The following is a 23,857-nucleotide window of genomic DNA, read 5'->3' as shown; positions in this document are numbered from 1 at the left end:
AGGTACAAGGTACAAACCCACATGCTATTGGATTTATGCCTGCAAGAGTCCAACCGTGCCCTCCCAAATCTGATTTCTGACTTTCTCTTTTATCCATCGAATGTTTGTCAGAACACAAAATCCCCTTGACACTTTTCAGGACCAACCCTACCTGACTCCTTCCCAGCATTTGTCACTGTCAGCCTTTCCCTCATTTAAACCCTTCTCTCGCTTACTCTGACACCAAACTCTTGGTTCTCCTCTCCTTCTGATCATTCCTTCTCAGGCTCTTTTCCTCTGTCCCTTAAGTGCTCCCCAGGGCTCAGATTTTGGCCCTCTTCTCTCTTCTCACTCTACACGCTCACAAAGGGAAACTGTCTGGGGATCCTTAGAACTGTGAAATACCTTATTTGAGGTAAGCAAGCCCCTTAACGGGGCTCACTAGCTCTCAGACATTACTCTGCATTGGTTAAATAAAACTGACTCACAGGAATAAATAATGGGGAAAAGTTTGTTAGGGAAACTTCCAGCTTCCGAATCTGCCCAAGAGGCAGGGACCACAACAGGAAAAATTTTGTAAGGAGTCTCAACTGAAACTTATTTTTTTTGTTTTTATCAGGAACACAGGCCTTAAAAAGATAAGCACCTCTGAGCTTGTTTCCTAAGACATCTTATTTATCAGAATCCATTTTTAGACAGGACGTTCCAAGCGGGCTGGACTACACAATCGCGTTCACTGAGCTAACCCCAGCACCAGCCTGGGCCTAGCACCGAGCCGGTTAGGGGTTTGTCTATTGCACGGTGGCTCTGCCTGACTGTTCAGCCGTGCTGCGGCCCACTGGGGCGGGAGAGCAGGAAACGGAGCCAAGGTTGGCTCTGCTGAGAGGTGCTGCATTCAGAATAACTCCTCGAGTAGCAGCAGACACGTGCCACAGGCTTAAGTCGTCTCCTCCTGACTTCACCCAGGTTCTCCCGCAACGAAAACAATCTAAGGAGTCGCCTCAGCCACGGCACATCTCGGGGCCGGGACTGCTCCGCCCACACAGCAGCGTGGTGGAGGGCCGGGCGCGGCCCCGACGTCACACTTGGCCCCGCCCCTTAGGGGAGGGGCGTGAGCGCGTGAGCTCTGTTACATAGGCGCCTTCCTCCTATATAAGTGGTGCTAGAGGCTGACGGTGGGGTTTTGGGGAGATGGTTTTGCTGCCATTTTGTAGGGTGTTTGTTGCAGCGACAGGGAGAGGAGACGGCGGTTTGGAGACAGTTATTGGCCAAAGGGCCTTTTGCTTTTGAGGAGGTAAGGTTTCGGATAGGGTGTTCTGGGCTGGGCGGTTTCCCAGTCTTTTAGGTCTCGAAAGGCAGGTGTCGGAAAAACGACGGGATTCGGGGCCTCGGTGACCAGGGTTTCTTCGGGGCACAGCTCTGCTCGTGGCATTTGAAACCTAAAGTTGCCCCAGTGTCATGGTAGATTTAAAATCCTAGGGCGGAAAGGCCTCGGCTCTGCCGCTGACTCGTCTCAGAGAGGCCAGGCCACTCATATCACGGCTCCTTAGGCCCGTGACCCGTCCCACCGATCAGAGTGAGACCCTGCGAGAGCCTCCTAGAGCAAGTGTTGTCCTAGATCAAGCCTTACTCTGGGTCCCTGGCCTCGGCCGTTTGTAGCATTCTGGGATTTTCCGAGGTCAGACTTCTGCCTCTGAGTGCGCCAAAGGCCCTGGCCAGGTGCCCTGGTGGAGAGGCGGGGGGTGGGGACTGGGCGTCTGAGGAACTGCTAGTTTGCAAGTCCAGGTGGTGGAATTTAGCTCGTGCTTGTGAGAGGTAAATACGGAGAGGCTCATCCTTTGTGCAAACTGTTTTTGTCCTAAAGTGGAGCATAGTATTATTGCATCAGATGTGCATTTCTGATACTTTTGGATCACCCTGTCCTTGATTACTTAAGTAACCATGAAATGCTTATACTATTCTTAGGAAACAGCGCTCCAAACTGACCACGTCAACCACCTGGTCTTATTTTATAGGTATCTTTGTATGATTGTGCTCCATACATACACCCACAGGCTTCTTGTTATCCATTACATACAGTACTCTTGGAGCCATCTAATCATAACTTTAACCTTTATAGATATTTTTATATAGATAACGTCAAATTGTCGGGTAATATAGGGTGTTAAAGGGCAGTAGAGAATCAGGTTTCTAAGATGGATATAAACATCTGATGTTTATTGTATCTGATGTTTTTATTGAAGGACGTCCAATGATTCTAACATGTAGGATTCTTTGTTAATAAGAAATAGTGTGATAATTCTAGATAGTTTTTCTTTTTTTTTGTATGCGAAGGAACCTAATCTGTATAACCTGGATCTGGGATTCTTCTCTTGGCCCCCTGAGAAAATATCTCTGAACAGTAGTGGTGGTGGTGGGGGGACGGCTTCCTAACAGCTGAATTAAATTTAAAGTAATGAACTTGGCTAGAGAAATAAAAACCTTTGGCTCTCCCAAGATGCTTATTTTAATATTTGCATATTGATAACTGCGGTTATTTAAGAATTCTGCCTTGGTGAGCTAGCTATGGCCTACTGATAGTAGAAGGAAAAAAACAAAACTGAAGCAGACACACGTGTTTTGCAAAAAATGCATTATAATAATCATAGTAATAAACCTCAGTCATCAGATGTTGTAATTTTGCTTGCTATGATTTAAGAATGCTTGACTAAACAATTTTAAAGAGTTCCTATGTGGTTAAAATATAATTTGGGTAATTGAAGGGTTAGAAGAATTCCACTAGAAGTATAATTTTTTTGATGGCTTTTCTGATGGTCTTTTGGCTCAGGTTAATTTGTAATGTCATTTATTTCAGTTTCCCATATTCAAATGTCTATGTAAATCAGAATGCTCACTTATCAATTTCCAGTGAGAACCCTGACTAGAGTTTTAGGATTTTTGTTGGACCTAAGAATCAACAAGAGAAGTGAGTTGAAAGATCTAAATATTTGGTGGCTTCGGTCCCTGATGGCATGATACCTACATTTTCTTAGGGAATACCTCCCAGGAGATGCCTCATTTTAAAGTCTTTTAATTCATTTGAAATCTTTTAAATTTTTTACTTGAATTTGTTTGCTTGTTACTGAGTCATTTGGGCTAACTGAAGGAGGTTAACTAAGTTGGTTTTGCTCCATTTTACCTGTTTTCAGCTCCTTGCTGAGTTGTGAACTTCACCCTCTTCAACAGTTTGGACATCACTGTTAAAAACTTGACTGCTTTGTGAAAGAATTAAGATTTGAGGAGGCAGAATGGGATGACATTGTTAGAACACAGATCCTGATCCTGAATGGATCCTGAATGGATCCTGAATGGATCCTAGATGGAGCCAAGGAATTGTCACAATTATCTGATTTCAGTGTGACCATATTCATCCTTATAGGTTCATTTCTTTAGTCACCCCAGATCTATAACAAATATGTTTAATTTTAAGAATGGTTGCAGGATGATCTGAAAATAAACAGTCATCTCCTATATTCTATCCCTAAGTGTTTCTCTGACTTCAGTTATTTGTATCACTGTATTTCAACAAAGCTGCATGACACTTGTGATATTTGTTTTAAATTAGTTCACATTTAAAGTTAACATCAATAACGTAATAATTTGATTATATCAATAACTTAAGAGATTAGTAATAATTTACCATAGAAAGAAGGTAATGATAAAAATAAAACGAAAAAAGTTATTAATTTCTAGCTAGATATTGTTGTCTACTGAAGGCTGTAAGCCTGAATCCTGACTCTTTTTTTAAAAATGGCAGTTAGCGAGTGTTAGTTGAAGATATGCACCAAGCTGAGAATATATCCAGAAGAATGGAAAGAAAGTGCATTAAGGTCTCACAGTGTTATCATTTAATACTAGGTGTGTATGCCACTTAGAATCATCTGACATACCAGTGGGATAGTGCCTCCATGCCTTGGGAACCATTACCTACGAAGATTTTAGAACCTGTAGGACCCCATGTGCTGGGGTTTTTCTATTTAATTAATATTAATGTGAAATATTTTATTTACTAAATATAACCATCTGTAAATTCCACAACTCACTTTTCATTTCCATTAACAGATGAGTCATTCCAAAAGAACTCACTGCCCTGACTGGGATAACAGAGAAAGCCTGGGACATGAAAGCTATAGTGGAAGTCACAAACGGAAGAGGAGATCCCACAGTAGTACACAAGAGAACAGACATTGTAAACCACATCACCAGCTTAAAGAATCTTATTGGTAAATTACGCTTGAACTAGTACCATTTTAACACTAATAGTTGTAATGACTTGTCATTAGCTTATATAGCTTTCATCTGTCAGATTGTTTTATAAATCAGTCAACAAATACTCATTCAGAAAATATTTACTGAGTGCCTATTATATGCTAGACACTGCTGTGAATAGAACAGAGTTCCTACTCTCACATATCTGTGTCCATTTGGGAGCTGTAGGAGACAGTTGATGGAGTCCCAGCTGCCAGTAATATAGTTGTGGGAAATGAGACACACGAAAGTTAAGTAAGTGATTAAAGGACCAGTGAGTGCCTTTAACTTGTATGTAGTAGGGAGAGCTGTACGTTGGGGCACTTATTTAGGGTTCCACAAATGAGAGCTAATGAAGGGTCGGGAAGAGTTCATCCAGATGGAAAAATAGCATGTGGTGTGTGAGAATGTTAAAGTGTGTTGGGGATTAGTTGCTTATACTGTATTCTACAGGTTATATTTGTAGATAAGGCCAGTGGATATGTTTGGGATTTTTAGAAGCTTGGCTGTTGTAAGAAGGACCTCATTAAAAATTTCCAATGGCATGTGTCCTGTTCTGTTGTATTCTTACCAGTGTAAAATTTGGAGGTACTACGTTTATATAGAATTGAAGGAATTTTTCAAGTTCCTAAATGATTAAACAAAGCCTAGGTGAATAGAGTTTCTTTCATTCTGTCCTCCGTTAATTTCCCTTTCTCAGTTGTTTTTGTTGGTTCTATGTTTTCTCCTTGTTTTGTGCAGATGTTCCACTGGGACTGTTTGCCAGATTGCTTTCTAAATTAGCCAACTGGCGTTATTTAAAAAACAGTATGCAATGTTTTTCCTTCTCCATGCCAAAACAGACTTGTTCTGTAGAACAGTGAGCTTGTTGTTAATCAGTGCAGACTAATCATTCTTCACACACTATCATATGGAGGGAAGAGGGAGAATCTATGCCAGGATTTCAATGACCTGAGCTAATTAATGTATTATACAAGAATATCTGTACCCTATATTAAGATAACTACAAAATACTCTGTAAGGCTTAACATATAGTACTAACCATTCATGGATTTATTATGCATTGTATGTGTCGAAAGGAAGTGATATGAATGATGAACAGTTATTCATATTCACAATTAACCACATAAAGATGATACTGAGTCAGTGCAATAACCACTAGGCCAATAGTTTCTTCTTTGATATTGGCACCAGAGATGTCTGGTGGTAATTGCTCTCCGTAATCTGGAGTAATCTAATAGTCATTTTCAAGATTCAAATCTTCATAAGAGTTTTTCTATTGTAAAATTATTGGAAAAAAATGAAAAATACAGAAGCATATAAAGAAGGTACTCTTGGTGGGATGCTAGTCCCTCATTTGGATGTAAAGTTATTTCTTCTGAAAAGTATCTTTGTATACAAATCTTTGCCTCTGAATATTTCCTGAAAATAGGTTCTAAGAAGGGACAGTTTCAAGTGAAAGGGTGTGAACTCTTATAAGGCTCTTGCTACATATTCACATATTTTTCCACATATTTTTCTAGAAAGTTTGTACCAAGTTACACTCCCTACGACATGCTGTCACCAGTCTTGTCTATTTTGAAATGCCAAGAATAGTGTTTTCTTTTCATTTGAATGTTTAAATTTCTGCTGAATTTGTCCTCTGTCATGTGCTTATTGAACACTTGAATATTTTTTTAATTGAAGTCTAGTTGATTGTGAACATTATTTTTGTATTCTTAGCCTATTTTTTCTATTAAAGCATATTTTTCTTATGATTTATCAGCGTTTTTATTGTATATCAATTATCTTACCTTTTTCCTATATATTTCAGAGTGTCTTTTCTTTCTGATTTGTAAGTAGCCTGTGAATTGCTCCCTCCCTACAGGCTTAATCAATTAATTCTACACAGGAAGACTGATGTGGCTGTGAACACTGTGAACACATTTTATATCCTTAAATGTCTTGTTGTAACATAGAGTATCAAGCCTTACACCAGTGATTCTCAAACTTTAGTGTGAATAGAATCACTTTGGAGGTATGTTTAAAATGCATATTACCAGATTATTCAGTGAATCTGACCTGGGGTCCAGGGATCTTCATTTTTAAAAATTCAGTATTTCGATATTGTTAATAAACAGACCACCCTTTGAGAAACACTGTTTTAAGCCCTTTAGCCTGGCATGCAAGATTTTGGATGATCTGTTCCCAGCTTATTTATTTGCCTATGTTCCCCTATGTGAAAATTGCTCTTGCTGAAATTGTCTACTTACTATTTCCTAAGTAACATGTAGACAAACTCATCTCTAAACCATTCTGGCTAAAAGTACTCTATAAATGTAAGATGGTAATATGCCATTTTTCTTTCCTGGCACCACTTCTACTTCCTACTTTATCCAAATCCTGATGTCCCTATAAGATGCAACTCTTCCCTTCTTTTTCACGAAATCTTCCCTGACCATTTTAAGCATTATGAGTTTTTTCTCCTAAGCACTCATATCCAGGCTTTCGGCATTTCCTGCATGGTTGAGTTTTGTTTTATTTTTGTGTGAGTAATCTCAAATTGAACAGTTATTTGTTGGCAGGGATTTTGCCTCATATATTTTTTATCTTCCACAGGACCTGTGTGGAAATAAAAACGAATGCCCATAGCATCATTAGTCTTGGCTGTTTTAAAGAACTACAGTGAAATATTCACTGGACATTCAGTGACTATTTTTAGAAATTCAATCAGTCTGTTCATCCTGTTCACTCTGCCCATATAGCCTTTATAATTCTGTAGACTTTGTTTATATAATCTCTAAGCCTCGGTTGTTGTAGGCTGAAGAGGTCCTCATCTTTTTAGTTTATCCTCATAGTATTACTTCACTCCATGTTTGTTATTCTATAGATTATTTATGGATTATCAGCAGCTCTAATTTCATGCACTAGTCCAGCTAAGGATTATTAGTGTTAGAGTTTTCCAATACATTTTAGACTTTTATGGGAAGGATGCCTTACAGAATTAAACAGATGCCCTTTAGAGTATGGTAATTTCTAGTTTGACGTATTGTAGATCTCTCCCTTAACGGTTCCAAGCAACTGATCAGATCCCTGACTTAGACCCAGATTTAGACCCTAATATCCTGAGTTGTTTCTCCAATGGCTAGAACTTAAGGCTGACACTGGGGAAAGGGGGTTTCTGCATCTCCCCAGCCTGGATTTGATGCCAGCCCTGTTGAGTAGCAGTTTTAGAGATGCTTCTCCTTTATTTTTGCATAAACCAGCCTCCTGAGAAAAAAGAATGACAACATATTCTGGGAAAAAGAACGAGGTTAGTGAGGGCAGTCTAGTTAACATCTGTCACTCCATTGCCTGTCAGGATTATTTTAGCTGGTGTGTCTGACTGGGCAGGTGTCCCCTCTCTCCCTCAGTGCTCCACGTGCATCCCTCTTGAAGCTTCACACTGTTGAAAAGGATACTCATCCCAGGTAGAGAGGGGGTCGGGAAACTGGGTCAGTTGACTCTGTCTTTTTCTTTCCATCAAATCAAGGCTGCTTAACTGGAATCCATTGACTTCCTGAGGTCCATGATCTCTGAAATTCCTTGCCAAGTTTTGTTTACACATTTGTGCGTTTCTTAGGGGAGAGGGTCCATACCTCTCAATTAGATTTTCAAAGGGATCTGTAGATTCAGCAGTTAAGCACTATGGGGCTTACCTGGTGGTGCAGTGGTTGACAGTCCGCCTGCTGATGCAGGGGACGCAGGTTCGTGTCCCGGTCCGGGAGGATCCCACATGCCACGGAGCGGCTAGGCCCATGAGCCATGGATGCTGGGCCTGCGCATCCGGAGCCTGTGCTCCACAACGGGAGAGGCCACAACAGTGAGAGGCCTGCGTACCGCAAAAAAAATTAATAAAAAAAAAGGTAAGCACTATGGCACCAGATGATGCTGTTTTCCCTGAATTCTTGTTTATTTCACAAGCAGGAGTGACAGGAAATTCAAAATGCAAAGGGAAGTAGGGGGTTGGGAAATCCTAAGCAAGCAATTACAAGAACCTTTTCTCATTTGAGGGGCATATATTTTGGATATTTTTGGCACATGAAGCAGCCTTCAAACACTGTGTTGACTATTTCTCAGAAAGATACAGGAAGCTCGAAATAGAGGAGAGGAGATGGAATAGGTGGTGTGTAGAATAATACTGGCACATACAATAGGATTTAGAATGTGCTCTACAACCATGGCAAATCGTTTTCCTTCTAGGGATCTCAGTGTAGTCATCTGTACAATGAAAGGCCTGAAATATATTTAAGATTCCTTTTAGCTCTAATACACCTTTGGTGAAAGAACTCTGTGTGCCAGAGATACCTAACTTACATTAAGAAGGAAAGGAATCCTGTTTTGCCTGCCTCATGTTGTGTGTGGCTCTGCAAAAAGGAAGAGAGCTTAGTTACAGATGCATATATCATAAGATTGATGAATTTCAGAAGAGCAGTTTTGTGAATTTTTGGCCTTAACTTTCACCAGAAGGTAAAGGGACACTTAATCAAGTAAACACTGAATATGTTGAATGATTTGACCCAAGGTTTGTTCCTTCATAGCAGTATATATTAATAGAGATATATGTACCCATTTGCTTGTTGGTTAAAGTAAAATTATTTAAGTTTTGTGAGTTAAGCATAAATTCTAATTCATCAATTTGTATTTTTTTCTTTTATTGAGTTAGCTGTTGAAACCAGGAATTCTTGAGAGAATGTTTTATTTTAACCACGTTAAAATGTGGTTAAAGGTTAAAGCGTTCTAGAATGAAGAGAGTAATTTTAAATCCTTTAATGTGTTTGCAGTCATTATTTAGAAGCAAGGTTCTTGAATGAGAGATATTATCGGGACCAGAGATACATTGATGAATACAGAAATGACTACTGCAAAAGATATGTTCTTAACATTGATGAATACAGAAATGACTACTGCAAAAGATATGTTCCAAACATTGATGAATACAGAAATGACTACTGCAAAAGATATGTTCCTAGCATTGATGAATACAGAAATGACTACTGCAAAAGATATGTTCCTAACATTGATGAATACAGAAATGACTACTGCAAAAGATATGTTCCTAACATTGATGAATACAGAAATGACTACTGCAAAATATATGTTCCTAACATTGATGAATACAGAAATGACTACTGCAAAATATATGTTCCTAACATTCATGAATACAGAAATGACTACTGCAAAATATATGTTCCTAACATTGATGAATACAGAAATGACTACTGCAAAATATATGTTCCTAACATTGATGAATACAGAAATGACTGCTGCAAAATATATGTTCCTAACATTGATGAATACAGAAATGACTGCTGCAAAATATATGTTCCTAACATTGATGAATACAGAAATGACTACTGCAAAATATATGTTCCTAACATTGATGAATACAGAAATGACTGCTGCAAAATATATGTTCCTAACATTGATGAATACAGAAATGACTACTGCAAAAGATATGTTCCTAGACGTTATCACACAGACGTTGAAAGCAGTTATCGAATCCACTGCAGTAAATCTTCAGTCCGAAGCTGGAGAAGCAGTCCTAAAAGGAAGCGTAATAGACAGTATTCAAGTAATCAGTCACGTTCGGTATGATTGATTTTGTTTTTATTTTGGGGGGATACTTATTTGTGTGTAAAAGCTCTTACTGAGCCAATAAGTTTGAAAAAGTTTATAATACTATTTGAATATAATTGTGTTTATATTACTTGAATCCTTAAAGGAAACTTCCAAATTCTTACAACTAATCTGCATTTATTAGTTAGTCCTCATATGCCCACATTTACTCATTTTCTGCAGACCAGATCATGAGGTTCTTGATTTTAATGTTAAAAATATTTTTATCTTTTATAACATAATCATACGAAAAGATGAAGCACTCATCTTTTCTTTCATCTTAAACATTTTTTACTTTAAAAGAAACCCCTTTCCCAGTACTTGGAGACAAATGTAGAAAGTTGCACTGGCGGATACTTACCCTGTGTATAGCACAATCTGCAATTAGTTCCATTGGAGTTCTGAAAGTGGGTGCTGAAGGGGAAATTATTGTCCAGAAAGCCTGCCCTTTTTTTTACACTCATGAATCTTCACTTGTTTGCAGTAAACTATGAATTATTATTTTCCTCCCCAAGTTTTCTTCACTAGAACTATCATTGATTAGATCAAACATTGACATTAGCCTTTATTTTCCCCTTTTATTTTAATAAGTATGTTTAAAAATATTGCTAAGTATCAATTTGAACTAATCTTGACATTTTAAAACATCTTCTTGCCAAACTAGACATTTCAACTCACAGCATAGGCTATTTTATAACGAGATTAATAGATCATGACATTGCATTCTTTAAATTTCAGACTTCAATTAAGTCAGTATTTTAGAGACAATTGTGTTGTTTTTTCTATTGCCACTTTAAGTAACTTATCTGAAAATCTTGCCATGTTTTTCTTCTGTAACATAAACTGTGTCCTGTGAATTTCTGGGGACTGAATTTGAAATTGCTCCTGCCAACTGTTCGTGGCCTGGTTCTTATCTGAATGCCTGAATATCTCCCCGCTGAATGAATTGCGTATTCTGCCCTGAATTCACTCTGCTATATTGATTGGCTGGACGACCTTGGTGCTGCCCACTTGCCGTTCCAGAAGAGCCACCAAAGGAAAAGATCCAGGAGTATAGAAGATGATGAAGAGGGTCACCTGATCTGCCAAAGTGGAGACGTTCTAAAAGCAAGATGTATAGAATATTTTTCAACACTTTTTAAACTTTGCAGACAGAATAATCTTTTTAAGAATAGTTTGTCAGCGGGGGGCTAAAGAACTCTTCATTGCTTTTTTGTTTTGTTTTTTGTGGGTTTGTTTGTTCTTTTGTATTTCTTCTTTTCTATAGAGTTTAAATATTTCTACTCTAAAGTTCCAAAATAATCAGTGGAATTTGAGATTAGAGCAAGAAAGATAGCTCTATCTAAATTATTTTTGTAGCAGCTGAAAATAAAATAATTTGAGGGCTGGAACCTTAATTATGCTTTAATAGAGAGCATTTGAAAAAATTCCACACTTAAGCATTCATTATTTGAATAACTGATAATTTGTACTCATGTACTTACACTTCTTTCTCCCCCCTCACTTTAGATGAAATCGTGAACACTTTGGGAGAAGGGACCTTTGGCAGAGTTGTAGAGTGCATTGATCATGGCATGTAAGTTTGTTGTTTTTCTTTTTTGAACATTCTGATATTTTTGGTGGAGAAGGATCCATAATTTAGATGAAATGGAATTTAAGTGGTAGCTATGTGTTTTCCTGGGAGGTATAAGTATTCAAAAGTTCTTGAACTGTGTATGATTTATTTACCATAAGTATGGATTTTGACCAAGAATGCTGAAAATGTTTATCAGATGGAGTTCATTGAAATTAATGTCAGTGTTCAAGTGAAGACTTTCCCAGAACTTAGGTCCTTAGCTTTCTATAAGAGATTTGGAGTGCTTTACCCTACTTTTGAATTGCAGAGACAATAAATTAGCATGTCTAATCTTCTTGGTTCAAAAACTTTTATTTCCAAAGGATAATATTTGCACGTTAGGGTTAGCTTCTCAAACTATAAATAAATTATATTACTTGAAGCCTACAGAATAAAGTCCAGATTCTTTAATGAGTTATACTAAACTTTTTGTTATTTGACCCTCTCTGCTTCATTTTCATGTTTTCCTCTAGGATCTCTATTCTGCGGTTGCAAATTTTTTTGTAAGTGAACGTCTTACAACAGTTTAGTGGAAACTGCACATTTCTAAATTGACATCTCAACTTTTCATCATAAAATAGTTGAGGATGTAATTTCCAGCTTATTGTAAATGCTGATTTTAAAAAAAACATATTTCTCTTTCTAAATATGTTTGGGGGAATCTAAATACAAAAGCTTGATACCTCCTGTCATCCATGAACAAACTTTGCTTGAATACTTAGAAATGCTTTATCTTGAACTTAACTTTTACTTCACTTTTCATAAAGAATATTATCCTAAGTGTCTTTTATTATCACCCTTTCCTCTCTATGACAAAAATGTGAACATAAAGTAAAATTTTAAGATATTTTGAAATACTTTGACTTAGGCAAGTTGCTAAGAATTCCCATCTATTCTTCACCCAGATTCCACAAATGTTAACATTTTACAGTGTTTAATCATTCTCTATATTTACATGTTATATGTATTTTCAAGTTTTGCCAGCTTATCTACAACCTGATTCACATTTCACTAGTTGTCCCATTTAGGTCTTTTAAAAATTTCTTGAGGTTCCAAGACTTGAGTATTTGAGATATTCCAATGAATAGTATTCAATTGATCAAGTACCAATCTGTTACAAATTTTGATACTTATTAGACCTAAAACATACAATGTAATTGAAAATATATCTTTTATTGAGATGGTTGGGGCCTTTAAAAAATGAGTTCCTGTGTCCATAGATAAATCTTACTGTTTTAACATTAAGTTTCCATTTTTCTTTTTTTTTAATTGACAAGTAATATGAAAGCTTATAAGTTTAAGTTGTATAACGTTGGTTTGAAACATTTATATACTGCAATATGATTACTATAGTAGCATTAGCTAACACCATTATCCATTTTTCATTTTTATAGCTATTAGCACTGTTCATTTTTATAGCATATTAGCAGTTAGAAAACTTGTCCATATGATGAAATAGATGAGACTAGAAGAAGTTTTGTCACAGCAGTTTTATAGTAATTCTTTTAAGTCTTGAGATATATGCTATACATCATAGGGAGATAAATCATTAAAAATTTATTTTGATGATTATATATCAGCCCACAACTTCATTGGGACCTTGTCAAAAGAAATGAGTTCGGAATAGGTTTGCTATCCAGCCACTAGAAAAATTTTTGCCTCAAAGATTTTTTTTTCTTTTTTATAAGCAGCCTAGGGCACAAACCTTGACATATTAATTTCACGTGCATGGGGTTCTCTTTTGTAATGTGGGAAGGCCATAGTGAAAAATGCAGGGTTGACTGCTGGCTTGTATTCAAGAAGATCAGGTTTAGAAAAGAGGACAGAAGGAAGATGACGATTTGGAAATCCTCTTCCTCAAAATCATTTACGGCTTTTTTCTTTGGCCGTGCCACGTGGCTTGCGGGATCTCAGCTCCCTGACCAGGGATTGAACCTGGGCCCACGGCAGTGAAAGCTCATGTCGTAAACCACTGGACCACCAGGGAATTCCCTCTGCACTTTTTAAGAAGTACTACAGATGCCCCGGTCTAAAACACGCTGCCATACATTGTTGCTATTTATACCTATTCGCATCAGTGAATGCACTAAACAGTTTTTTGGCTTGATGACTTATTGATGGTGTCTCCTTTGCCAGAATTATCTAACAAACTGATAGTTGTCTTTCTTCTCTGAAGAAGTCTGAGCTCCCCTAACTCTGATGGTTAGGCTCTTTCTTCTCTCTATTCCTTATACCAGGCACTTCTAACCTAATGATAAGTTGTTCAAGTGTCTGTCTTTTCCATTAGACTGTGAAGTACATGGGACAAGCTCTTTTTAACAGTGATTCCAATGCAACATCTGGCACAGTCGGTCTAGCCTGGTGAATGAGTAAATGTTTTCAGCAGTAGTATATTCAAGGTTTATATTTTTATCCTTTTTTAAAAAAAACTACTTATAAAATCTAGGTAAATTTAAACTTGGAAACAAACATTAACGTTCATAAGTATTAAGAGAAATCATCACTCTGTATAATGTATATTTTGTCAAAATGTTTTGAAAAAATATTTATAGATCTGCTATAATATACCCTGAAAGATTATTTTAGGAAAATAGCATAGAGTGATTGATACTTAACAAGATGATGCTTTAGAGCAGGGGTCCCCAACCCCTGGGCCGTGGACTGGTAGGAACTGGGCCTAACAGCAGGAGGTGAGCAGTGGGCGAGCGAGTGAAACTTCATCTGCTGCTCCCCATAGCTTGCATTACCACCTGAACCATCACACCCTCCCCCCAACCATGGAAAAATTGTCTTCCATGAAAACGGTCCCTGGTGCCAAGAAGGTTGGGGACAGCTGCTTTAGAGGATACATGTCTTCAACGCGCTTCTGTACATTTACCATTTTCATTTTGTTTTTAAGGGGTGGCATACATGTAGCAGTGAAAATCATAAAAAATATGGGACAATATCATGAAGCAGCTCATTCAGAAATCGAAGTATTGGAGCATTTAAATAGTACTGATCCCAATAATGTCTTGTAAGTAATAAACTTGGAACTGTGATCCATTATGTTACATGAAATAATCAGAATTCTGTGAACTGAATTATTTGTATTCTGATCTGTTTCAGCCGATGTGTCCAGATGCTAGAATGGTTTGATCATCATGGTCATATTTGTATTGTGTTCGAACTCCTGGGACTTAGTACCTATGATTTCATTAAAGAAAATAGCTTTCTGCCCTTTCAAATTGACCATATCAGGCAAATGGCATATCAGATCTGTCAGTCAATAAATTGTAAGTATACTTGTTAAATTTTTAAATACCAGTAAATTGGACAAGCAACATATCAAACCATTGTCACTAAAAATGCACGTTGCAAGTAAAGATGAAACCACTTTTGATCCCTACCTCTACTACGAATTCTCCTTTCCTCCGGTACAGATTAAATTTGTAAGTGAAACTAATAATGTCTTTTTGTTCTTTTGTAGTTTTGCATCATAATAAATTAACCCATACAGATCTGAAGCCTGAAAATATTTTATTTGTGGAGTCTGACTATGTAGTCAAGTATAATTCAAAAATGGTAAGTTACACTTGTTTTAATTTTGGTAGTTGTCTTTAAAATTAATTTAGCTTGGTGATCCTTGGATGAGGAATTTTACCTTTGAGGCTTATTATATCCTGACGTTTAACCCAAAAAGGGTAATCCTTTGCCTTTCTCATGGGGTTATTTTGAAAATCAAAAAGAGAATTCATGTGCAAGCCTTTTGGATAGTGCTATAAAATATTTCATATCTTTATTGATCTTTGTGTTTACTTAACTGTATCTCTAGAAACGTGATGAACGCACACTGAAAAACACGGATATCAAAATTGTTGACTTAGGAAGTGCAACATACGATGATGAACATCATAGCACTTTGGTATCTACACGGCATTACAGAGCTCCAGAGGTCATTTTGGGTTAGTAGATACCAGACTTCCTGATATTTTAATTGAAAAAGAGATTTTTTGTTCTCTATAGCTTTTATTGGGGGGCAGGTAGTTGGGGGATAGCTGTAATTTTCTTAGCAGTGTACAGAAAATGTTTTCTGTTTTCATAAAAGCTGTCTGGACATTGCTATAAATATTTTTCCTGAGTGGGAAAAATGTGATATCGTCTGTAAAGATATTCCAGGTGGTGGTTCTTTTTGAACAAGTCAGTCTTACAAGATCATAAGAGAACAAGCAGTATTGGCTAAGTCCATGACAGCAGTGTGATTTTGAAGCGATGTGGGCACCTCTTTTCGTCTCATCACAAAGCATGGTGCTGGGGAAAATGCTAAAGATTTGGCTGGCAGACGTCTAGATGTAGGGTGGATGGAGGTTAAGAGGAGAAGAAAGAGGGGCTAGTCTAAGAGGAGAGCTTCTTTGATCATCTTTGACATGGGAAAGCATGGAAAGGAAAATTAGTTAAGGTGCAGGGTTTTTCAATATTAATAAAAGGGAACTCAGTGAGGGAGAGCGCATCTTATGCCTCAAAATTTACAAGTTCGAGACCGAGTCATGTTGATAGAGCAAGGAAGTCAGAGATGGATTTGGGGTCTTGGAGACAGTGGGAAAAATTCAGATCAGGTGATATTGGGAGATAGTTAAATGGTATAAGCATATTACTTTGCCAAAAGTAAGTTTCAACCGAGGTTGGATAGTAAAACATCTTTGTGGAATCAGTCTTTTCCACTTTTTACCTTTTGTCGAAGAGGACTTGGTAGTTGAGAATATGAGTGTGAAAGCAAACTAATGACGTTTACCTAGAGTAAAGAATTAGTAAAAGGGACAGGAAATTAAGAATAGTATGTAGTGCTGGCTAGTAGAACTTTCCATGATGATAGAAATGTTGTATATCTGCACTATCCAACATGGTAGCCATTAGTAGCCACACGTAGACTACTGTGTACTTTCAGTATAGCCAGTGTGACTGAGGAACTGAATTTTAAATTAATTAGACTTTTAGATTTAAATAACCACATGTGGCTAGTGGCTACCACATAGGATAGCACAGGTTTGGAGCTCATCTTTGAGATTGATGTTACTAGGATTTCTGCTTAGTATGGTCTGAAAGAAGCTGCTGTGTTGCAGTAGTTTAGAAAATGTATTCATGGTTGAGGACTGAAGGCTGCAATGAAGGTAAAAGAATAGAGTGTGGGAAGAGATTGTGGACAGAGAGGTATTTTCAGAGCTTAAAAAGAGATAACTTGCTGTGTTTTATCAATTTTAAGAAGAAGATTTTTCTCCACATTTTAACATGTGAGGAAACATAAGACAAAACGGCATTTTTTCTTGGTTATTGGTTCATAAAACAGTGGTGTATCTTACAGTTAGTTAATGGCCTCCTCCTAGATTGCATAAGATACAGTGATTCTTAGTAATAATACAGTCCCATGTGTGGCCAGGCTGGGGATAGTTGATATAAATCTGAAATTGGGGTTATTGGTCTTTAGGAAAAGAAATGAACAGATGGGAAGATTAGAAGGGTTCTTTGTGTGTTTGTGAAGTGTTACTCCTGAGGATTAAGGCAGAATTAGGTTGAAGAGGAAGATGTTGTCAGGTGCCACCACTGAGGAGGGCAGTTGGTCTCATGTCTTGGGTGTTGGTAGTAAACAGAAGTTGGTAAAAGTGAATGATGTGAAATTCCAAAGAGTATGAGAGCTGAGCCATAAGAGAATGAGGTAGTTTACAGTCACTTGGGAGAAAGCTGGACTGGGAGACAGGAGTGGCTGGAAAAGAAAACTTTCATCTTAGATCCAAGCTCTATCATTTGCAGATTTTGTATGTGTTACTGTAAGTAGAAACCATGCTCCATTATCCTTTTGTTCAAGTGATAAGTACCATGAGGGTTAACAAAAATGGCTAAATCATAGTCAAGTTCCTTGAATATATTGTTTCTTCCTTTGTCTTTAAATTCAGTAATGTTACTGAAAGTAATTGAAATGTCTTTTAAAGTAGGTTTTATTTGTACATTATTTTTTTATTAAAAACTTAATCTATAAAAGGTTAAAACATCTGTATGGTTTAGGTTTACTCTTTTCCTTTCTAAATAGATAGAGACTTAAGGCTAGGTGTTTTTTTCTTTTCTGAATAATGTTACTATTGAGAATTCTGAAGGAGAAAATATATGATCATGTATAGACAACCTGAAAGTACATATATAGATACCTCTCTATGTGAACTTTAAATATCTGTATAATTCTGCTTATGGGTGACACTGCTTATAATATCCATTATAATTCTTACATAATTTATGTGACACTACTAGTTCTTTTAATGGAAGAAATAAACTCAGATATCAAGCTGATGGTAATTGCTAAGGGGTTAGTAATTACACTCTGAGGATAATTATTGACCTATGTTTGCACTAATAAAATGTAAAATTTCATAGAACAACCGTTAAGTGGGTATAACAGTGCTCCTCATTGCACAAGCAATTCAGAGACTATGGAATATTTGCTAACCCCTCTTACTTTCCATAAAATGCCTCCTCCCCCAGGTTAAAATACTGTAAGTTGATACAAGGATATGGAGGACTCTGAAAGCATACTGAATAATGTTTGGTATAAAACTAAAAATGTAAACCCTGAATTTACTCTCATATTCTCCTAAATGTGCTATATAAAGAGAGCACCCACATAGGAAAAGATATTGTGTATTGGCAATTAAAAATTGTTGCATACTAAAATGTTTGGTTTTGTTTTTAAATAGCTTTAGGTTGGTCTCAGCCATGTGATGTTTGGAGCATAGGTTGCATTCTTATTGAATATTACCTTGGTTTCACAGTCTTTCAGGTATGTATTTAGTAAATGTTACTTACTGATTCATAATGAGCTTTAATGTTAAAGGCATGTTAAAGTTTTTGTTTCCATATTGGAAAGTTGCCATAGTGTCATTATTCTTAAGATGTAAACTTCCATGTGCAAAATAGTCAACCTTCTCTAAAACCATAGTTGAATGAAATACTCTCAGTGAATGGTCATAATTCATTCTGCATGTGGAGCTTTTAAACACATGGTTCATATTGACTTCATATGATCCATTTTATTGTGATGCTCCTTCATAAATTTACATTAGTGTTACTATGGTCAGTTTTAATTCAGCTCTGGTTATGTTGCACTTTTATTAAAAGAATTCAGAAACAGTAAGTTGTATTAAGCATGTATGACACCCTAGGCACATTTCTAAGCACTGTGTGTATAAAAATGAAAAGACAGCATCTCTCTCCTCAAGGAAGACATACACAGGATAGACATGGGAAAACGTACAGTACAATATGATACTTGCTATAATGGAACAATGTAGAAGGGAACCCAGAAAAGGTGAACAGTTAAGTTTCCTTCGAGAAGGCATCACTGAGGAATAGGGAGTTTAATCCAAGCTATAAGGAAGAGTAAGGCTTTGTCAGAAAACTAGAGTGTGTGATGGCCGTATCAGGAAGAAATGGTATTCATAAATGCAAGAGGCATAAAGGAAGCTACTCTAGTTGAGGAAGGATGAATAGTGCTGCCGGAGTGTCTTGGATAAATAGGAAAATGGTGTCAGTAGGCAAGTACTGATTCATAGTGGACTTGTTTGCCATAGAAAGGTATTTGTTTTATCCTCGGAGTCAGTGGTTTCCAAATGTAGACCGGTCTAAAATGAAAATGATTTTGTAGGGTTGCCGTCCTGGCTTTCATTTAGAAATTATCTCTCCTGTTTTTTTTTTTTTTTGGTATTAAAATGTTCTTTCTATGAAATGATAATAGTTATTGGCTTACTTGGCAGAACAAAAAGGAGAAAATGTTATTTAGGTCTCTACTTGTTTTCCTCATAATTTTGCTTATGTCGGAAAACGAAAAGTCTTGAAAGCTTCAAGTGGTGTAACCATTGGAGAACTTTAAGAGGGTTGTGATTTGATCAAGGTGTGTTGTTGGATGGGGTGAGGGTGGTTAGGAAGTTCCTGGCTAATACTGTCAAGGTTGCTTTGAGGTTATGGCAATGCAGGATGAGGAGGGAGGAAGCTGTGATGAATTATAAGTCACTTAGGTGGCTGTTGCAGAATATATGTGTTCACTGCTATGGGGCACCTCACCAAACTTCTGTCTACTCCGTAGAGATCTGTTAAAAGTACTCTGAGTTTGTAGACAAGTTTGATATCTAGAACATAGCTGTCAGACATTTCTAGGGGGTGGTGTCTGGTTTTGTGGTAGTAAGCTATAGGGTCAAGGAAAAAGTTGAGCACAGTGCATGCTTTCTTCATTCTGACACATATAAAATCCTTCAGATGGTTTTATGATTGTAAATCATTCTGAGATCTTAAGCGTCGATGATTAACTTTGGTTTGAGATGTGGTTTATATTTTAATTCCACCCCCCAAAATAGTCTTCAACTAAGGAACTTTTTGAAGATAATGGAGCTTGTATTATTTATTCCTGTCATGACTTAAGAACATTTTGAAAGCAGTGTGCTAGGCACAGTAGTTAATGGATTTAAAAAGCATTGCACATAGACTCTGCTCTTCAGAGCAAGGATTGGCAAACTATATCCTATCTGATGCCTGCTTTAAAAAATGAAAAAGAATATGTGGTGGAGACCATCTGTGACCATCCAAGCCTAAAATATTTACTATCTGGTCCTTTATAGAAGAAGCTTTCCAGCCTCTGCTTAGGAGTGTACCATTTAGTTTAACAATTTATTCTACTTTAGCCAAAGCTCTGTTACTGTGTAATTTAAGAATATGAGTTTTGACTTGGGTTCACAGCTCAGGTTTCCTCATTGATGAGCTATATGAGCTTGAGCTAGTATCTTAACCTCTTTGAAAGTTATGTTCCCACAGTCCTAGCTCAAGGTTGTTGTAAGAATTATTGGGACTGTATTTTTATTGTCTAGGATTAGTGTTACAAAGTTGCTATCCATTGGGTGATGGAGGTTAGTTAAGCAACCGATAAAATGAGTAGCCAGGTTTTTGGTAATCTTCCCAGTCATCCCTCAGTTAAACAGTGCAAGTAATACAAATAAGGAAAAACTGTTCTGTTTTACATTAAACAAATTATTCGAACATTGTAAATCAACTGTACTTCAGTAAAATATACTTAAAAAGTTGTTCCTCAATCAGCTATACAAACCTTACCAATTCATTTCAGAAATCAGACAATCAGTGTAGCTCATTCAGTTTTATTCCATCTTTGAAGTAGAGTGTAATATAAATTGTATAGCTGTCTAATCTAGTCCTTTTATGGAAACACTATTTTCTTTTTTTTTTTTCTTAACATTTATTTATTTACTTTTTTTTTGGTTGCATTGGGTCTTCATTCCAGCACGTGGGCTTCTCTCTTTTTGCGGTACGTGGGTTTTCTCTCTCCACTTGTGGTGTGCAGGTTCCAGAGTGTGTGGGCTCTGTAGTTTGTGGCTCGCGGGCTCTCTTGTTGTGGTGGGCAGGCTTAGTTGCCCCGCAGCGTGTGGGATCTTAGTTCCCCGACCAGGGAGCGAACCCACGTCCCCCGCATTGGAAGGTGTATTCTCTACCACTGGACCACCAGGGAAGTCCCGGACACACTGTTTTCTTGTGTTATCCTTTTATGTGCGTGTAGGGAAATGGAAAGTGCTAAGTTTCTTTTTCCTATTTTTTTAGACTAATGATAATAAAGAACACCTGGCAATGATGGAACGTATATTAGGACCCATACCAACAGACATGATTCAGAAAACAAGGTATGCTTTTTAAGATTAAAGTCCTTATTGGGTACATGCAGTGGCCTATATTCAAACTATAGAAAACCCATCTTTGTTGTTATTGCTTATTCCAAAGACTGTAGATTTTGAATTCTTTTTCATGAAGTCAAGTTTTTGAAAAGTAATGCAATATTTACTTTGTGATCCAGTAAATAAAGTGGTGTTTTTATACTCAGGTTAACCTTTGCATAAATGTTTTCCTAGGTTGATTTAAAAATAATACATAGAGTAGTAAAAAGAGCTTGATTTTGGAGTCCTATCTAAATTTGAATTCCAGACTGTTGCAAACCACATGTACGTCTTTGGACAAGAATACTATAAGTGGTTTCAAAACATAGCTTCACCGCAGAAGTCATCCAGGGAATTGTTAACGATTTCTAGCCCCATTCCAGATCTAGTGAAATCAGAATTTACAGGAATGGATCTAGGAACCTCTGTTTTTGAAGCTGGCATTGTTTCACATATGGTACAACTTAGGTGGGATACTAAAACTTCAGAGGGTACAAGATTAGGAAAAATACCATATAAGGTAGCCGATATAATTATTGCTGAGATTTTTAGAAATTGTATGTTTATGTATATATAGAGAGATGTCTATGGTTCCATCTTTTCCCCCAATCCCCTGTTTGGGGCAGGGTAAGAATGTGGGTTTGGGGTTTCTTTTTTTCTTAAAATTTAATCCAGACTTCTCTTTCCTATAGGAAACAGAAGTATTTTCTTCATAATCATCTAGATTGGGAGGAACATAGTTCTCCTGGTAGATATGTTACGGGACACTGCAAACCATTAAAGGTAAAACAAAAAACAAACAAACAAAAAAAAACCTGTTTTAACTATTTTTTATTGTCTTTCTTAAACAAAGTCATTTTTCCCCTCAGGAATTTATGCTCTGTCATGATGAAGAACATGAGAAACTGTTTGACCTGATTCAAAGAATGTTAGAATATGATCCAGTGAAAAGAATTACCTTGGATGAAGCATTGCAGCATCCTTTCTTTGACTTATTAAAAAAGAAATAAAATGGAAATCAGTGGTCTTACTATACTTCTCTAGAAGAGATTATTTAAGACTGCGTCAGTCAACTCTAAACATTCTAATATTTTTATAAACCTTAAATTATTTTGTACAGTTAAGTGTAAATGCTGTATGTTTTGTATCAATTGCATAATTATCTTGTTAAGCAAATATGGTCTTGATAATGAATGAAATATAAAAGCTAAAATTAATTTTCCTTTTTTGAGATTAATTACCATTTTTAAAGACCTTTGGAATATCCTTTGTGTCCAGTGATTGATCTTGCCTTTTTGTACATGGAGGTTGACTCTTGGAAGTGATTTTTGTGTTTTGTTTTTTGTTTTTTTTTTTTTGAGTAAAAGGAAATCTTGACTACTTCATTCTTAAATGAATATTCTTTATTTACCTCAAACTTTCCTTAACTTTAAAAGATTTTTTCTGTAATTGTTGAACAGGTAATAAGTATTATTAACTTTAGGTAGGCAGGTATTAGAAACCAAAACCCATAGGAACTGTTTGCTGTTGGAATTTCATTAAATTGTAAGTATTGTGTTCTGTTTCATTGGTTGATGTCAGTGGTGGTAAGTAGCATTCATGGAAAGACATCCAACTTGTGCATCGTAATAGATTAATAAAACCACATACACACTTCGTTTAAGATTAAAGTCTAACTGGAAAGTTAGCTTGGAAAGTCCTGTTTTCCAATGGTTATTTATGTAGTTAGTCACAAACGTAGAAATAGGAATTCTGATGACTGAGGTTTTTGTTTTTAATGCCAAATCTTCAGGAGTCTAGAAATTGTCCAATATCTGTCTCCTTACCATATGAAGTATAAATACTTAAACCTCAGCCTATGAGACTTTATGGTTATTATTAAACAATTTGTATTTATGTTACTGTTTACTGGAAAAAAAAAAAAAAGATGATTTGATCGGAGAACACTTGGGAAGGAAACTGCAGAAGTTTCCAGACCCTGATTGGTTAACATAATGAACTTTTTGTTTGTCTGTAGGTATTTTTTTCTGCTTACCTGTTTACACATGAAAAACTAAGTGGTAGGGGCTTCCCTAGTGGCACAGTGGTTGAGAGTCCGCCTGCCGATGCAGGGGACACGGGTTCGTGCGCCGGTCCAGGAAGATCCCACATGCCGCGGAGCGGCTAGGCCTGTGAGCCATGACCTCTGAGCCTGCGCATCTGAAGCCTGTGCTCCGCAACGGGAGAGGCCACAACAGTGAGAGGCCCGTGTACCACAAAAAAACAAAAAACAAACAAACAAACAAAACTACATGGTAAATGTTAATTTAGTAAAAACAAAACAAAACAAAACTATTGATCAGTCTGCCAGGTAAAAATATTTTTTGTTGTAGAATTCATGATCGCTTATCCAGATAAAGTTTTTTGTTAAAAGTATTCCCATTTCTGAAGTGCATTACCAAAGATTTGAGTTTCATCTGTATTCTGAACACAAGATGCATGTAATTTTTTGGTATGACAAATGGTGATACCAAGTGGGTTTCTCTACATGATCCGCTGGTAGCATTTGCACATACAGTAAAGCTATGTTCCTGACATTGACTAGGAATTTAAGAAAGCTGAAATAAGT

The 23,857-nt window shown here is 36.9% G+C and overlaps 1 protein-coding gene across 1 annotated transcript; it reads left to right on the top strand.

The window, feature by feature from the left end:
- Positions 1 to 1,248: 1,248 nt before the first annotated feature.
- On the top strand, positions 1,249 to 22,292 carry LOC132485879 (dual specificity protein kinase CLK4-like). Its single transcript, XM_060092481.1, has 14 exons — positions 1,249 to 1,273; positions 4,081 to 4,241; positions 9,069 to 9,123; positions 9,709 to 9,876; positions 10,927 to 11,017; positions 11,413 to 11,479; positions 14,418 to 14,534; positions 14,627 to 14,793; positions 14,988 to 15,082; positions 15,333 to 15,462; positions 18,238 to 18,320; positions 21,140 to 21,219; positions 21,942 to 22,032; positions 22,119 to 22,292. The coding sequence occupies exons 2-14, from the start codon at positions 4,081 to 4,083 to the stop codon at positions 22,257 to 22,259; spliced, it is 1,446 nt and encodes a 481-aa protein (XP_059948464.1). The 5' UTR covers positions 1,249 to 1,273; the 3' UTR covers positions 22,260 to 22,292.
- The last annotated feature ends 1,565 nt before the right edge of the window (positions 22,293 to 23,857 follow it).

The sequence above is a fragment of the Mesoplodon densirostris genome, chromosome 3 (genome assembly GCF_025265405.1).
Source record: "Mesoplodon densirostris isolate mMesDen1 chromosome 3, mMesDen1 primary haplotype, whole genome shotgun sequence".
NCBI lineage: Eukaryota > Metazoa > Chordata > Mammalia > Artiodactyla > Ziphiidae > Mesoplodon > Mesoplodon densirostris.
Note: the sequence above shows the minus strand (reverse complement) of the source record. Positions and strands in the feature narration are given on the sequence as shown.